General features: G+C 41.3%; 1 protein-coding gene across 1 annotated transcript in view; it reads left to right on the forward strand.

The window, feature by feature from the left end:
- Snx24 (sorting nexin 24) overlaps positions 1–18,188 on the forward strand; it is a 131,943-nt gene that overhangs the window by 58,669 nt on the left and 55,086 nt on the right. The window contains exon 2 of the mRNA XM_051200743.1: positions 14,964–15,047. Coding sequence (XP_051056700.1) covers positions 14,964–15,047 — 84 coding nt within the window. The remainder of the gene's footprint in view (positions 1–14,963; positions 15,048–18,188) is intronic.

The following is an 18,188-nucleotide window of genomic DNA, read 5'->3' on the forward strand; positions in this document are numbered from 1 at the left end:
GATGCAGAACTCTCAGCTCTTTCTCCGGCACCATGAATGCCTGCATGCTGCCATGCTTCTCACCCCGACAACAATGGACTAAATCTCTGAAACTGTAAGCCAGCCTCTATTAAATGATTCCTTTGCAAGAGTTTTCTTGGTCACGGTGTCTCTTCACAGCAAGAGAAACCGTAAGACACCTAGTTATGGAGGAATTGGCATTTGATGGTTCATGCACGGTGTACACTATGGTACACGTGATTACAGTATTTACCTTAGAATAGAATTTGGAACAAATATATCTGGTAAAGCAACGCTTGCATGTTATACTTAAGTAAAATACTAAGATGTAAAAAAGTGCTTGGCCACCCCCCCCCCATGTTCTTTCTAGACAACAGATAGCACAGAGCTAAGAGGCGATTTTCCTGTGGTGTTGCTTAGTAAGTGTTAATGAGGGAGGTAGTGTTTGGGATTGGTGATTCATAGCTAGCTTGTTTTTAATAGTCATTTTTAGTCAAGAAAGGTGTGTATGTGTTATGTGTTCTGTGTGTAGAAAAAAGAAGAAAAAATCTAAAAGGAGGAGAATAAAGGAAAAACAGAGAAGGGATGGGGGAAAACACTTCACAATTCTTTGAAAAACATTTGTCCTCATGCCACCCCCAGCACCCCAATTCTTTCTTACAGAGGATGTGTGAATGAGCCTGTGTACAGTGCCATCATGCACATGCTCTTATTAAATTAAGGGCTGTTCTTCTAGTAGCCCGATTTTGTTTTGTCCTGGTTGTGAGCATCCTGCAATAAAGGCCAGGCCAACTTTGAACCTGCAGAGTCTTAGTCTCCTGATTGCTGGGTTACAGGCATGTACTAACATGCCCAGCTTTTTTTTTTTTTTTTTAAACAGCATTAACAGTATCATTTCATGTTAATAAGTCTTAGAAAACGTGGATGTACTGTTACTATTTCTTCCATAAAATGTTGCAATATTTGTTGTTGAAATGTATTTTTTTAAAAATAATTTTGTCAGCTGAGGGGTGGTGGCACACACCTTTAATCCCAGCACTCAGGAGGTAGAGGCAGGGGGATCTCTGTGAGTTTGAGACCAGCCTGGTCTGCAAAGTGAGTTCCAGGACAGGCTCCAAAGCTACACAGAGAAACCTTGTCTTAAAACACCAATAAGTAAATAAATAAAATACTAAAGAAATAATAGTTTTGTCTTCATTAGGGTTTCTGTTGCTGCGATGAAACACCACGACCATGGCCATAAAGCAAGGAGAAAAGGGTTTATTCACTTACACATGCACATCTCAGTTCATCATCAAAGGGCAAGAACCTGGGGGCAGCAGCTGATGCACCGGTCATGGAGGGGTGCTGCTTACTGGCTTGCTTAGCCTACTTTTTCTTATAGAACCCAGGACCACCAGCCCAGGGATGGAGCCACCCACAATGGGCTGTGCCCTCTCTCATCAATCACTAATTAAGAAAACCACCTCACAGCTGGATCTTATATGGGCATCATCTTCACTGAGGGTTCCTCCTTTCAGATAACTAGTTTGTGTTGACTTGCCTTAAGCCTAGCCAGCATAAGTTTCTTATAAATATGAAAAATGAGAAATTATATTTCAGTTTTAGCTTGGTACTATGTGCAATAAACAACATATAATCAGTACATTATATGACTGTATATTATAGAAATAATCACTATTTTCTGTTTTGTGTTCACTTACTGTGTTTGTGTATATTCCTGTATTTGTGTGCCAGTACATTTGTGTGGGGGTGCACATGTGTGTGTATATACACGGGGAGACCAGAGGGTGGCCTCAGGTGTCATGCCCAGGGCCACCATCTATCTTCCTTAGGGCAGACTTTCATAATGGCCTGCAGCTCATCAATTAGGTCAAGCTGGCTGGTCAGTGAGCCCCAGGAACCCTCCTGTGGTCACCTCCCCAACCCTTGAAATATAAGCCTTGCCATCATTTGTGTGTGTGTGGGGGGGGGGGGGGGATGCCAGGGATTGAACTCATGTCCTGATGCTTACAAGGCAAGTGCTTTCCCAACTGAGCCATCCTTGCAGCTCCCCTGTTATATTTTTCACAGGTCTTGATTCAGAGTAATGTACTCTTGTGGTTTGTCTCCTGAAAAGCCACATAATAGAACAGATAACACTTTTATTTCCTACTATCGACTGTATTTAAATTGGATGTACTATCCCTGAGAGCCAGGCAGCTTACTTCTTGGGAAATGTTTTTTGTTTGTTTGTTTTGTTGTTGTTGTTGCTGTTGCTTTTGTCCCTCTTGGGATGATACTGTGATTTTAGTCTTAGAAATACAGTCTCGGCAAAGCCATCTTGAGGGACAGAACTCTGGGCGTGCAGAGAGCAAATTGTGGCTAGAGGCATCAGTTCCATATTCTGTTAACCATTTTTGTCTAGAAAAAAGACTTTTTTTCCAGAAGTTTCCTTTAAATCTGTATGCCCTGGTTCATATGGCAGTGCTTGCCAGTATATTGTCTCTGTTTGTGCAAAAAGAAAAAAACATCCATTATAAGCAGGTAGGACAGGAGATTGAACTGTGTCTGGTGCACTAAGCTGGGGAGTTAGGCTTGCAGAGCAGGGCCAGCCTGATGCACTTGTGCATTGTTGCCTGACCTCAGTTGTCTGCTTCAGATTTCCCAGGGACTCCCGGGAGTGCCTGAATTAGAGCTTCGCATGCTCCATTTCTCTGGAGACTCAATATGGCGTGTTTCGAAAAGTAAGCAGCCCATACAAGGAGCAGAAAGCCCTCAAAATGATTATATTTCTGCAAGTCAACACCTTTTCCTGAATCCATTGTTCTTTTTTAAAGCAGTCAGACAAATTAAGTGATTATGATATATCATGTAACTAGGAGAATCTCTTTGTTTGGGGTAAGAGAAATCAATACGAGAAGCTCGCTCGCGGAGCGGCCTTTCCCTCCCTTTCTCTAGCAGCTCTTGCACATGGGTTTAGAAATACTGATTCTACATGAAGAATGACAGTGATTCATGCCGAGACCCAGCTCATTAGAAACCCGACTCCTCTTCTAGACCCTCCTGCCACTGATATTGGCCAAGTAGATCTGGAAGTAATAATTGGTTTGAAACAGAACTTCAGCTGTAAATTTTTATAAATAAATTTGGTATATGCTGTGGGACAGTGCAGGATTTGTTTGTTTTGAGTAGGTTCATTTAAACCCACGCAAGCCAGTGGCTTGTCTTTGTGCGCTCTGGGATGTGTCCTGTGCCCTGCACTTTCGCTTCAGTGCTGCCCCTGCCAGCCATTCTGTCAGAAACTGTCACTTGTCCCTGGCACTCCCAGTTTCCTCTCCCTAGCTGTGTGCTCATCACCCCAGGTAGCTGCTTCCTAAAATTCAGTTGATAGATGCTTACCCGTTTATATCTGTTGTTCTTGTCTCCTATAGTAGCACATAAAATCCTATTAAAATAGCAGTCTGCCACTGCTCTTCTTTAGGATTTTAGCACAGAAGCTGAGTTCCCATCACCGGGAGCCTGGGCCAGAGGAGCCTTGATTTAGATGTGGCCCGCTTGTGTTGGTGGGCCCCAAGCATGCACAAGACCTACTCTCCATCTTGCAGAGCCGAGCACTGGGGTGTAAGACTAGGAGAGTCCTTTTGCAAATGTTTGCAAGCAGCTTTCCCTTTCCAGGATCCAATAAAGACAGGAAGTTCAGTTAGAGACAACACAGGAGAGTCTTGGCTCTCATTCCCAAGTGCCTACAGAAAGGGGCTGTGAACGAAACAAGAAATTCTCAGCCACATGAGCTTACGCTATCCACAGCTTTGAGATGAAATTATCCATCCACACCTACACATGTAATGTGTGTGTGTGTGTGTGTGTGTGTGTGTGTGTGTGTGTGTGTGTAAATTAAGAGAGAGAGAGAATAAGGGTTTTTGTTGTTGTTAAACTATGTTTTTCTTAAGTGCAAATAAGCTGGACATGGTGGTGCATGCCTTCAATCCTAGCACTTGGGAGGCAGATGCAGGCAGATCTTTGAGTTCAAGATTAGCTTGATCTACACAGTGAGTTCCAGGACAGCCAGGGCTACACAGAGGAACTCTCTGTCTCCCAAAGCAAAGCAAGAAAAAAAAAAAAAAAAAAAAAAAAAAAAAGGCAAATAAAAACCATCACATACAAAAATTAACCAGACCTCAAGCCTGTGCATGTGGATAAACTTCGGCATTGTTAGGGCAGCCATTCTGAAGTCGTGATCTTACTGTGGAATGTATCTTTATGCACATATCCACCGCTGAAAAGAAAGAACCAAAAAATCAATTAGCTTTATATCCTCTTTCATAACTCATGCCCATTACATGTATTCTATCCTGCCTAAAGTTTTGACCTTGTTATTGTGGGTTTTAGTGAGGCTGTTGCTGTTTAGAAATAGAGCATCATCCAACTTTATGATATTCAGAAAAATCAGACTGTCAGTCACCTTTGACCGCACTTAGTTTCCTATCCCAAGGGATTCTAGAATGAATTGTGACTCGGGCATGTGCCTGTCTGTGTACCAGTGCTTTAGGGACCTGATCCTATTGGTCTGTCCTGCCACCAGCCCTAAGACATCAGATGTGTTACTATTGCAAGGAGACCAGACAAGCACAGAGGTGCCACATGTGGGTGCCAGTGGTGTCTGACTCTGGACTGCTCTTCTCTCCATGGCTTTGTGTAGTTTCCTTCCCAGTAAGATTAAGTCTGATAGTTACCTTTTAATAAAAAGTGGCTTACACAGATTTTAGATGCCCCTGAACAGTACATAGTACACATTTTAGATTTTTTTTTTTACTTTTGTTTTATGTATGTGGGTGTTTTGCACATGTCTGTGGAGTGCTCATGGAGTATGTATGCAAATACACACATATGTACAGTGTCCATGCAATACAGAAGAGGGAAGTTATCATACCTGCTAGGACTGGAGTAACAGATGGTTGTAAGCCACCTTGTGGATGCTGATGTTAGTATTCAGGCACCTGTACTGGCCTGTCCTTGGGGTTCTGACAGGATAAGCCCTCAGCTTCAGCCACTAAGAGCACCACCTGTGCACTATGTTCCCTTTTAAAAGGCCCCTGCCATCCCCCATCATTCTCTCTGTTTCTCTCTCCTTCTGTCCCACCACTCTTGTTCCTAGGGAACCCTCTGTCTCTGTCCCCCCTCTCTTCCCCTTCTCTCTCCTCTTAAAATAAACCTCTTATGTGAGCCTTGTTGCATGATGTGACTTTTCTTCATGGCGGTTTTTAAATGAACCACAACACGGAGAACCCAACCCAGATTCTCTGTGCGAGTAGCAAGCGCCCAGCCCCGTCTCTGAGCCATTTCTCCAGCCCACTGTACCCTGCTGACCATCTTTTTACCACCTGAACTTTGTACTGGTGTAAGAAACATGCTATACGGAGTAATCTGCTTCTGCCATGCCTAACTTGACTGGGTTTTCTTTCTCACAAAGTGACTTATTTTAATCTTTACTGTAAGACTGCTGGGCTGCAATGAGTCTTGTTCTTTCTTGTTTGTCTTCCTGTGGTAGCCAGATTCCTGGTATTGTAACAACCCCCTGAAGCAATCAGCACGTGAGATGGGAGGACATTTGGGCTTAGTTTTGAAGGATCCAGTCCACAGTCACATGGATCTACTGCCTTTGGAAGAAAACAATGACAGACACACGATTCAATCCCAGGCAGTGTGACATACAAGCTACAGCTGTTGACTCTAGACCTCCACTGTGGGATAGTATCAGTAGTGTTATCTGTGTACATTTGGGGCAAAACTGGTTTTCCTTCCTAGGCTGGCATTAAAGCTAACTCTTTACACTGGTGCTGTTGTTTTAACTAACTGGATTTGGGGGATACCATTCATGTTTTAATGGTAGCATTGCATCGAGTCCTAGATTCATTGTTTTTGAAAGAATGTTGACAGATCTCATTTTTGAGGTTAGCTGCCAGATGTGGGTGCTGGGAACTGAACAAGGGTCCTTTAGAAGATGCAAACATACTCTTAACTGCTGAACTATTTCTGAACTCTTAACTGCCCTTGACTTGTTTTTCCCAGTCTTCTAGATGTGGATATCAAGTTTCACTACCAACCATTTGTCAAAGTGGCTTGTCTTTTTTCCCAAAGACTGTTTTTGGCCTCTTTGATAAATTAGATGCCTGTAGCTGTGTGGGTTGACTTCTAGGACCTCTATTCTATTCCACAAGTCTGTATATCTGTGGAGGATTGTGCCTTTGTTGTCACTATGGCTTGTAGTATAGCTTGAGATCAGGAATTGTTGCTCTAGTTCTTGTGGTCTATTGCTCTTCCATACAAATTTTAGGATTATTGCAGTTCTGTAAAGAGTATCTTGGGTTTTGATGGGGGTTGCATTGAATTTGCATATTGATTTTGGTAATATTGCCATTCCCCCAGGGATAGTTCTGCTGATCATTGAGCCTAGGAGGTCTTTTCCTCAAATAGGTTTTGTTGTTGTTGTTGTTGTTTTCCTTTCTAGCCACCCCACAGTCTTAGCTTTCATGGTGATTACACCAGAAATTAAATACTAAAATAGTAACCAAAACAGAAGTTTTTACCCTGTTGTGACAGGGTAAAATGCCTGGACATAGCTCAATCAATGTCTGTGGAAATGAGTATATGAATAAATAAGATAAAAATGAATGAATAAATAAGCAGTATATAGGTATATTAAAAAGCAACAATTGAGGCCTGATATGGGGGTCACATGAATATCTTGAACTTGGAAGGTTGAGGCAAGAGGGTTATGATTTTGAGGCCAGCTTGAGCTGCATAGCTAGATCTGTCTCAAAAACTTTGCTTGAATGAGTAATTGTCATTTATTATTTTTATGTTTAAGTTTAAAAGGCAAAAATTTTATTGCCTATTTCCTTATATTAAGAATAATATGTGCTCTGGTACGAATCTATATTTTAGAGAAAACTGTAAACATTAGTAACCCTACCACCCAAGCAGCCTTGTGAGCTATTTTTGTTGGTGGTGTTGCTATTCTCTTTTTATTTATATTGGTCTGGGTAAATATTTTTCAGTTTGTATTATAGAAGGTATTATTATGCAGATGGTATTATAGAAGGTATTATCAACTCCTTCAGGTGGTACTACAGATGCTTTCTTAAAACATCATTTGTAGGTTCCTCTTGAAAACCTTTCCTGAACAAAAGTTCTCAACCATTACATCTTATTTGCCACATAGTCTTATCAGTCCATGATAGTAGATTCGGTAATGCTGAGAGTAGAGATTGTGACTACATTTCACATGATATATCTGCCACTTAGGTGCTCTTGTTTTAGGGGAAACAAGGAAAACATGGAAGCTCTGTAAGGGAGGTGGAATTGAACTTGTATGCTGTCAGGACAGGCAGGGTAGTCAGGCAGGAAGTTGGAAGGATGAGCCAGCTCTGTAGGGGCAGTGTTCAGCAAGGTGGGGAGGATTAAGGAAGGAGGTGGCTGTGGTAACATGGTTCAGTGGGTGAATTATAGGTTCTGGAAGGTTTGGAAACAACTAAAATATTTGGTTTTTTTTTTTTTTTTTTTTTTTTTTTTTTTTTTTTTTACCACCCCTCACAAGTTATGTGTATGTGATTAGGAGATACAATCTATAGCTAAATAAGTTTGTGAGAAAAAAAAAGGTGGATTCTTGTTTCTCTGTGTTACAAGCTGGGACCAGTTGTCTTCAGAAGCCCATGAAAACTATTTTCTGCTTCCTTCTGGGAATTTTGCCTGCCTCTTCATAATTAGAATAATTTCCCCTCCTGTTGCAAAGGTGTGTACTCTCTAGCATGCTCTGCAAGAGTATTGTTTTGTCATTCCTAGTTCATCAGTGAAGATACTACGCTGTAGTTATTTAGAGATTTGCCCAGTTAGTAAGTAGAAGAGATAAAATTTATTTTCATTCTTTCAGAGTAGACCCTAAAGGAGAATGGGATGGCTCATAGAGCAGCTCTCTTCTGGAATGGCTCATTGTTTAACAAATGTGATTTATTAGCACAGCTCAAGCCAGCAAATCCTGAGCAGCATTCATAGTGTATTGAGTATCTAAGTCAAAGTCACATGATATTGAAGCTAATGAAAAACTATGTAGGCAATAATGCGTATGACCTGACGGGTTTGAAGGCATTTTTTCCCTCACTGAATTGATTGATTGGTTTTGTGTCATGCTGGTGATGTGACTTAAAAGAAGAAGAAAAACGAAGACTTTCATAATCAAATAATCAGTCAAAAGGCAGCCACTAAAATCAACATTAGGGTTTAATATTGAAAACCTGAAGTTTTGTGTGTGTGTGTGTGTGTGTGTGTGTGTGTGTGTGTGTGTGTGTATAAATCCAGCAGTCCCACAAATATCAATAAACTCAAGAAAAATCTTTCATTGCCTCTACAGAAACATTTCAGACATTTGACCTAAGTAGCATCATTATTATGATGTCTGAAAGCAAAAAAAAAGAAAAATAAGATGTGTCCAGGGCCCCAGAGAACGGGGGACTGAAGTGTCACAGCCCTCAATAACTTCTATCCCTCTTCATGGCTTGCTATCTCAGTTTTCGAGTCTCCGCCGGCTCCCCAGCACTTTACACAATGATCTTAGCTCATGCCATCTGCATGTTTCCTTCCCTTCCTCACTCAGCTTTCAGCATAAAGAGGGGCTTCATTTCATGAAGCGTTTGTAATTTTAAACTTTTGTTTACTCTGTGTCTATGTGTGCATCCCTGCACTCACTCATGTCCATGGCTGTGTGTGCTGTATGGAAGACTACTTTGTGAGGTGATCCATTCCTCCCACGTCTACATGGGCTCTGGGGATCAAACAGGCCACCAGCATGTGCATCAGGCACCCTTACCTGTTGAGCCATCTTGCTCAAAATCAAAAGTTTTTCTTTAAATCAAAAGATTTAAGGGAAAATTGTGATTTCGTCAAAATTTAAAGGTAGCATATATGTGTAATTTATGTGTGTAATATATACATATAATATATTACTAAGTATGTATTACACAATATATACTGTATGTATATATGCATGATATGTAGGATATACATGTGTGGTGTACTGGGTGCTTAGAAACCTCTCTTTTCCTGCATTTGGCAGCTTTTTAGCAATGACTTTTGATGGTCAGTCGTGTCAAGGGTGGAAATTTATATCCTTGGTCCTTTTCTTTTAATTGAAATATTTATTTATTTTATATATATGGATGCAAACATACCACATGTGTTCCTGGTGTCAGAAAGAGTGTACTAGATCACCTGAGACTGGAATTACAGATGGTTGTGAGCCATCATGTGGGTGCTGGGAATTGAACCTGGGTCCTCTGGAATAGTAGCCAGTGCTCACAACCACTGAGACATCTCTCCAGCTCCTCAAGTTTCTCCTTTCATCTTGTTCCTTGCCAGTACATCTCATCTCTTCTGCTCGTTATATCCTTTTTTCTTTTCTTTTCAAAGGCTTTCCTCTCTATCAGCTGAAATCGTATCTTTTTGCATGTGTCTTCCCCCTCCCCCCACCGCTATGGTCTTTATCTTTCTTCTTTTTTATTGAAAAGGTATCTTTTCTTTCACACACTGTATTTTGATCATCCTCACCTCCCAACCCATTCGCCTCCACACCTTCTTTCCCTCCCTTTAGAGAGTAATCAGGCAAATAAAGCAAACCAGAGCAGAACAAAGCAACAGAGAGGGACAAAAAGAAAGAAAAAGTGTGAAAAGGACATACACATGCAGACACACAGAGAAAACCCACAACAGCGCAAAAGTCACTGTACACTCTATACTGGCAAGGTTCCCACATGTTTGCACCTGTATGTAAAAATAATTGTCTTCCAGGCTGTACATGTCAAGTCTAAGAACTGAGTATAGTAATGAACAGCTGCCGTGTGTGTGTGTGTGTGTGTGTGTGTGTGTGTGTGTGTTTTCACTGAGCAATCAAGAAGTGTGCTTGGAACTGTAGCAGGACAAGCATTAGTAAGTCAGTGGAGTCCAAACTGAAAAATAAATATATTTTCTTAAAGGGAAGGTTCCGTTTCCTAAGCGAAGCCATATAACATGTCAAAGCTGTATTTTTTTTAATGTGTGAGAATATCTTTGAAATTATACTGGAAGTTAACGATAAAATATTTCAAAATGGAATAGCCAGATGCCTCAGTGGTTCAGAGAATTGGCTGCTCTTCCAGGGGTCCTTGAGTTTAATTCCCAGAATTCACATGGTGGCTCATAACCATCTATCTATAATAGCATAGGATGCCCTCTTCTGGCATGCATGTATCCATGCAGAGCACTCATATATAAAAATTATAAATAAATAAAATTTAAAAATATTTCAAAATGTTAGTTTTAAAGATTTACTTGTTTGTACTGTATGTGTCTGAGTATATTGAGTATAATATGCATGCAGTGTCTTGGTAAGCCAGCAGAGGGCATCAGATCCCCCAGAAGGGGAGTTACAGGTAGTTCTGAATAGTCTGATGTAGATGTTGAGGAACAAACCCAAGCCCTCAGCAAGAATAGAAAGTACTCTTAATGACTGAGTCTTCTCTGCAGCCCTACAACCAAGTTTGCAAAGTATGTCCTTCTTCTCCTCTTATGGTAATAAAATATCCTGGGGAAAGCAAGTTAAAGGAGAAAGGACTGACATGGCTCAGAATTCTAGTCTACAGTCCTTTAGGTCAGGGAAGTCACTGCAACAAGAGCTTGAGAGAATTAGTGACACTGTATCACAGTCGAGAACAGAGAGGAAAGCCGACCATGGTGGTGCACACCTTTGATCCCAACACTTGTGAGTTCAAGGCCAGCCTGATCTGCATAGACAGCTCCAAGACAACAGAGAAAGACACCATCTAAAAAAGCAAAAACATCTAATAAATAATTCAAGCCTCTGTCAAGAAGAGATCTGGCTTCTGTGTATGGTACAAGCATGTGTGTGTGTATGTTAGATTGGGTCTCTGTCATAGTCACTTTTGTATTGCTGTGATAAAACACCATGACTAGGGCAACTCATAGAAAGAAGGGTCCATTTGGGCTTATGGTTCCAGAGAATTAAATAGGTAAAACAAACGCCTGTCACCATCAAGGTGGCGGCAAGCACCAGGCATGGTGGCTGGAACAGGAGTGCTCATAATCAGAGAGGATGAATTGGAAATGACTCCAAACTTTTAAACTCTCCGAGCTAGGTTTCCTGGGTCTTAAGTGTCTTTCTTAACCCTTGCAGAGAGTTGAGAGGAACAAAGCTAAAAGTAGCTGGGAGTACAGGCCATGTGTCTCCCCATGTGTCCCCCCCCCCCAGGAGTACAGGCCATGTGCCCCCTCCTGTGTCCCCCCACCTCAGGAGTACAAGCCATGTGCTCCCCTCATGTTCCCCCCCAGGAGTACAGGCCATGTGCCCCCCCAGAAGTACAGGCCATGTGCCCCCCACCCCCAGATGTCCTTTGTCCCTGCAGTGTTCTCTAGAAATGAAGATCTTGAGAGAAGTTGATGCTGTCTTCACTACAGAATACTCACAGGTTTCTCCCACCTCCAAGTAGGAGACTTAGGGCTTTGTAAAAAGGAGTCTGCCGCTGATCTGGGACTTGGTGCAAGACTGTGGCTAAGACAGATTCTGGAGCTAAGTTGTGGATTGCAGGGGCAGTGAAGTTGTATAATCTCTCCATTTCCTGCCTTTCCTGTGATGTGGGGAAACAAGAGGCAGCCGTGTAGAGCTGGTATGAGAATTAAATGAGTTCTTGTTATGAGTAAAGATTGGGATATGTTTGCATGGATGGTCAATTCAAAATTTCTTAAAATATAGTTGACATACTTATATATGCATTATATCTTGGTTATTCATATAATAATATATTTGCTTCAGTTTTTTTTTTTTTTCCTGGGTAGTATCTATGTTTTCTCTGTTGTATTTGAGACTTTCTCTGTCCTACTGGCTTTGAAAATGTTGGTGTCTTTGGTTTGCTGTTCTAGTATTTTTCCTAAGGGGGGGGAGAGAGAGAGAGGAAGGGGGGTGGATTTGTTCGTTTGTATTTTTCAGTTTATATGTACATTTTTCTGTTTAGTTATCAAGCACATAGTTCACTGATACTGTTTCTATTTTGTAGTCTGCCTCCATGTTTGGACAGTTTCATGTTAGATAGTTTCTATTGCTAGATTCTCAACACTAACCTTCTTCCTCCTCTTCTTCTCTCTCTCTCTCTCGTTTTTTCTTTCTCTTTTCTTTCTCACTCACTCTTTCTTTCTTTTTTCCTTTCTTTCTTTCTTAACTTTCAAGACAGGGTTTCTCTGTGTAGCCCTGGCTGTCATAGAACTCACTGTAGAGACCAGGCTGGCCTCAAACCCCTACTGCTCCTGACCAGCTAACCTTTTCGTCTTCAATGACATTACAGATGTTAATGATGTCATCAGCAAGCCCCATGCCTGTAGTTCAGGTTTTCTGTTATGGTCCCCCATCTGCATTTAACAGTTAGCCTTTCATCCGGGATCTTGAAAGTAAGAAATTCCTTCACAACAGTAATGCCAGTGAAAGCCTTGCATCTCTTTTTAATCAGTGGCTATCATTGGTTTTTCTTCTCCTTGTAGGTTGCGTTTCCTGTTGCTTTTTTGGTTGGTTACCAGACAAAATTTTATCTTGCTGAGGGCTGCATATTTTTATATTCCTTAAAAATATTAACTCAGATACCACTTTTCCTGCCTCAGTCTTCAGGGACACCTTTCCTGCACACCGTCTAACATCCTTGTCAAGCTTGTGTCTGACTTGCTGTGCTGTGGACACTGAGTATGTGTGGCTGGACATCATCTCCCTTGTGCACAGCCGTTCTGTCCTTCACTCATTCATTGCTAAGCATCTCCTTGAAGGGCCAGGCCCTTGTCTTTTCAGTACTGAATCCTAGAGTACTGAACCCTTTGTGAATATGTTACATAAATTAACAGCTAAATGCCAGGCACTGTGCAGGCGCCATTCAGACACTGTTCCTTGAGTCCTGAGATGTCACTTTTCCAGGATAGCAAAGTGAGCCTAGGGTTTCCTTTGTAGCAAGGATAGTAAGAAAGTGTACCGAACTAAGTTCATTCTAGCTAAACAGCTTTCTTTCTAAGATGTTTGCCCAGAACCCAGAAGGAAAAAAAGTCATAGCAGCACTGGGTAAGTTCTGTATTTTCAATGGCAATGGAATAGAGTTAACACTTGTTATAAACTTCCTTTGTCCCTCTGCCTCCATTGTGAACTTAGTGTTTGTAAAGCGTGCCTATGGAACTTGAAGACAGAGTTGTCTTGAGCAGAGATGGGATAGTGTGCCTTGAGGCAGTTAGAGCAGGGTGTCTTACCCATGGCCTTCAAGAGGGGCAGTCTGAAGGTGACCCAGTAAGTTGAGCCTTACTGAGCCTTAGTCCTCTGGATTCTTCAGCCAATTAAAGATGCAGCCCCAAGTAGCCAGGCCTGGAAGTTTTGTCAGCTCAGCAGATGGAAGCTACTTTGATTTTTGCCACAGTGTTTTGATCAAATCAGGGACTTGATACTAAGAAAGCCCACCCAACCCCCAGTTTGAAGCTGCCTGCCTCTCTATCTGTTTCTGGAAATGTCTTTGTAGTTCTCTTTTTGACGGGGTCTTGCAAGAAGGATTATTTTCTTTAGTAAACTAATAAACAGAATGTTTTTCTGAGAAGTGATGAATAGATACCTATCTATCTATGCTTATTTGAAGCATATGCATATTTTAGGAGAAAGTTTTTTTTTTTAAATCATTAAAGTATTGAGGAAGAACTCTTGAAGAAATGAAATGCTAATATGAAATACTGGTTACATTGATAAAATCATTTCCAGTATATTTTTTTAAAGACAGGTCTCTTAACTGAGTGTTGCAGTGGAAAAATGTCTGATTCAAAGACACAAAACTACAGGTAGCATTTATGTGTGATAGTAAGTCTGACTTAAAATAATTATGTTGCATACAAAGCAGAAATACAGGGCCATGGGGCTCTATTTGCATATTGAAAGTATAGAACCTTTTATGTTAAATACAAATACTTACTGTATTTTGGATGAAAGGGCTTTTTTTTTTTTTTTTTTGTTATTGTTGTTGTTTTAACTCTTCGATGTCCTTTGTCCTTTTCCAAAGGGTTGATTAAAACTGGAACTCGATCTTGCCAATATTCTCTCATCTTGGTATTTACAAACTCTGACTCAGTAAAACGAGGGTGAGACAGAGATTCCAGAATAGCACCAGATCTTTATTTCCCACCAGGCACTCCTCCCTCCCCGAGCAGAGCCTTGTTTTTTCATGAGCATCTTTCAGTACTCCTCAACCCTGTTCCCAGTCTTGACCCACTGACCCAAGAATCAAGAAAATGTCATGTTAGTGCCTACTAATTAGTGTGCCCAGAGCACCCCTGCCTCTGGCCTTTCAACCTTCTGGAAGTGAGAGCATCGGCTGTCACTCACATCACACAGGGAAAATGAGCCCTCCCTGCATTTGCCCTGTTTTGCAAACAGCAGGATAAGCCCAGCTGAGACTAGAGATGAATATGCAGGTTAGGAAGAAATTAACCTAAAATGTGCTGCTGTTTGCATGATTGTCTCGGTGACACACTGCCTTCCTTGAAGTACCCAGTCAGGGTGCTGTGTGACCAGGCCCTCAGGGGTCTGGCTTTTGCAACACACTATCAGATCTGTACCATCATAGTCACTTGATGAAGTCATTTCAAGGGAAGGATATTCTCTGCATAAAAAAACGAATTAGCATTTCAGTGCATGGAAGTTTCCCATCTGTAGACACATTCTTGGAGAATGCTGCAGTGAGTGAGTGAGCATTTGGTTGGAGAGCTCATTAATCAGTGCTGTTGGGCCAGGGTCTCCAGAGCCTTCTGGGTTTGGGGGAGAATCGGCTTCTGTAATTAAAGGGATGAAATATATCATGGTCACAAACTTACCACATCAACAATTGAGGGTTTTGAACTAGCAGAATTAATCTCTTTAATTTTTTCCTTAGGTGTTTAAAATAGAAGTGCTAATGAATGGAAGAAAACATTTTGTTGAGAAAAGGTACAGCGAATTCCATGCCTTGCACAAAAAGGTAATATTTGGTTTCATGTTTTTCTCCTTTTCTCTGTATTGCCCAGGGTATAATGTAGATATAATATGAATTCTATTCTGTGTTCCTGAGAATAGTACTGTCTCTGCTGTGTCTGTAGTTTCTTTATAATGGCATTAATTTCCTTTTAAAATTGATTGGTCAGTCAGTGTACTTTGTTTTTAACTTTTAAATAAGTGGGTTTCCTGTTACAGTCACTTGCATGTACAAATCTGAGACAGTAATCTGTTTATAGTACATTGCATCAAATATCGAAGGTTTATAATGAGTAAGATTAACACTCTCTTCTGTCCAAGAAACTTCACAAAAAGAAAAGAAACACAAGGAATCACTCTACAGGAAGCAGTTTATTAAATTCAACTTAAATGTTGTGTACCTAGACAAGCTTGTGCATTTTTACATGTGTGTTCATATGGAGTACACGGAAGAGAATCTCCCTGCCTACAGCTATCCTCTGAGTTGTGAAGAGCAACTATATCAGAATAATTGATGCTTCAGTTCTGGGGTCCATTTCAAAGTCACAGATTAAAGAAACACAAATGCAAAAGAAGTAACTGACTTTCAGGAAGAAATGGTTACTAATGAATTGAAGATGAATACTTAAAAAAAAAAAAAAAAAAAAGACCTCCAACCTAGGGTTAATTTTTTGTGGTTTATAAATTATTTGGGTACTAAATATTTTCTAACTTGAAATACCTAATGAGATTTCCTGGAAGAACATCACAATGATGAGTCAGTTTAAATTTATAATTCTTCTTTCACATATCTGTGTCTGGGAGTGTATCGTGTGTGTGTGTATGTGTGTGTGTGTGTGTGTGTCTGTGTGTTTGTGAAGGTATACACACACATGTGAAATGTACTCATGAAACACATGCATACACAGAATGCATGTCATAATTAGATAGTTCGGCAAGAAGTTAGAAATGGGCTAAGTTTGGAGGATTTTTTAATTTTATGCCTTTTAATGTCTACGCAGTTCTTTCTGGGATACATCATTACATCAAAATGTCATAATGTGTTGATTCTGGATTAAAAGGCTCTTTAGAACTTTGTAAAAAGTTTTTTCCACTTTAATCACAGAATAGAGAATTAAGTCTAAACGAGAAGATTAGTGAACCTGATTCCCTGTTGTGTGTTTCGAGCGTTTTTGTCGGTTTAATTTTAGAGTCTCATTGTAACTCTGGCTGGCTTGGAACCAGTGCCTTCTCCTGAGTGCTGGCTAGGCTTGCACCACCAGGCTCACTCCCTTGCTTCTTTTTAGAAATGCTTGAAACTTTTCTGTTAGGGTGACAAACCACTTAATTAAATGAATTTAATTCTCCAATTAGAATTTCTTCAAGTTCAGGTTTCTTCCCAGAGAAACCATGGAAGTGCCTAAAGATTTCCATCAGGTGCTGCCAGGAAACTTGCTTTAAAAAGCACGAGCCAGGGGCACCTCAGAGAGAAACAAACGTGACATCTGGGTCCCTGGTGAGCCAAGTCCCTATAGCAGGTTGAGATCAGGTCTCTCTCTCTTCCTGGACCCAGCTTCCCCCTGCAGTCTGGCCTGGGCAGCTTGTCAGGTGCAAGCCCTTTCCTATCTTACTAGGTCAGCATGAAGTACTTCTCTATGACCAGCAAAGCCCAGCTGAGCTCTCAGATACTAAGGGACCGACCCCATAACAAACACAGCAGGGTGACTGCCAATTAGGCCGGCCCTGCCCATGGGGCAGTCCACAGACTCTACTTGTATGCAGGCTGACTCGCTCATATCCTGCTCTAGGACAGTTTTCCCCTCACTCTGCTCAGCAATCAAGCATTGTCAAAAGAAAAAAAAAAATCCTGTATTTTCTGGGACTTGTTCTTTTAATTTCCGCAGTCCCATTATTTATTAACGTTATCCAGTTTTTTGTAATGAAGCTTGTTAAAGTAAATAGAGTAGTAATTCTCAGATCTCTGACAGAATTCGAGACATCCTTATAGGGACATGGAGCTCACAGTTTTGGGGGAGGGGCAGGCTGTTGGTGCAGTGTGCTGTCGGACGAGGGACATTATGCCCCATTGAGAGGGGACAGCCACTGCAGTGTTAGAATTGGTGGGGAGGTGAATACAAAATGCAAATGCACACTTCAGGAGATGTAAAAGTTGAGGGCAGTATGTAACCTTAACTGTAAAACTGCCCAGAAGCACTGTAGCAGGTAAAAGTCAGTGGAGTGTCTTTGCAAGCTTTGAAAGCTTTAAGCAAGCTTTTTGGGGGAGGAGGTGCTCCCCACTGGGCAGCCTCACCGTTTAACTGCCCTTCTGCTACCCCCAATTTCCAAGTGTGAACTTGTGACAGGATATGACTGTGTTTACTAAAATGCTCGCCGGTAACTGTACTTATGTCATCTTTTGTTGTTGAATTTCCTTGAAACATTGGATTATCGCCACAGTTTATGACATTTGCTCCATGCCTGTCTTGGTTTTTCTTATATTTTGTCGTCTGCTCCCTGGATGGAAAGGGTTTCAGCTGTGCTCCTAAGATGGCTCCAAAATAGCATGTGGGCTGCTCCTGAGCACTTCATACCTTCACCCTGGTGGATTCATAGCTCTTCTTTGTGTCCTGTGGACACACAAATGCCACCCTGTTGATTGTTCTGGCTAATTTTGAGGAAGACACTATTGGAGCCTGACTGGTTAGTGTTTAGGAATGTATTTTAAAACCTTTGTCAGAATCTTTTTGTCTTTGTAAAAATCATACATTTGGGGGGGGGGGTTAAAGTCACATTTTTCTTTGCTTCTCTTGTTTTGGTGGTGATGAAATGATTGCTGGAATCCAACCCCAGGGCCTCGGCATGCTGGAGACTGCTCTACAAAGAGAGAGCCCTAGTTACAATTTTATCCCTGTATACTCATTATTTTCTTCTCAGAGTTACCATATAGCCCATGCTGGCTTTGAACTTACTGTGATCCTCCTGCTTTGGCCTCCCAAGGGCTAGAATTACAGGCATGAGCCACCCTCTGTGTGTAAAGCTAGGTCTTCTAGCAAGTTTGCCTGAGGAATAGGGAGTGTCCCACTGTCACATTCAAGTCCCAGCTTAGCTTCTACTACTCCTTCACAGCAAGTTATATTACCGAAAGCACTTCCCTGTCTAAGGATTTGGG

The sequence above is a fragment of the Phodopus roborovskii genome, unplaced genomic scaffold (assembly GCF_943737965.1).
Source record: "Phodopus roborovskii unplaced genomic scaffold, PHOROB, whole genome shotgun sequence".
Lineage (NCBI taxonomy): Eukaryota > Metazoa > Chordata > Mammalia > Rodentia > Cricetidae > Phodopus > Phodopus roborovskii.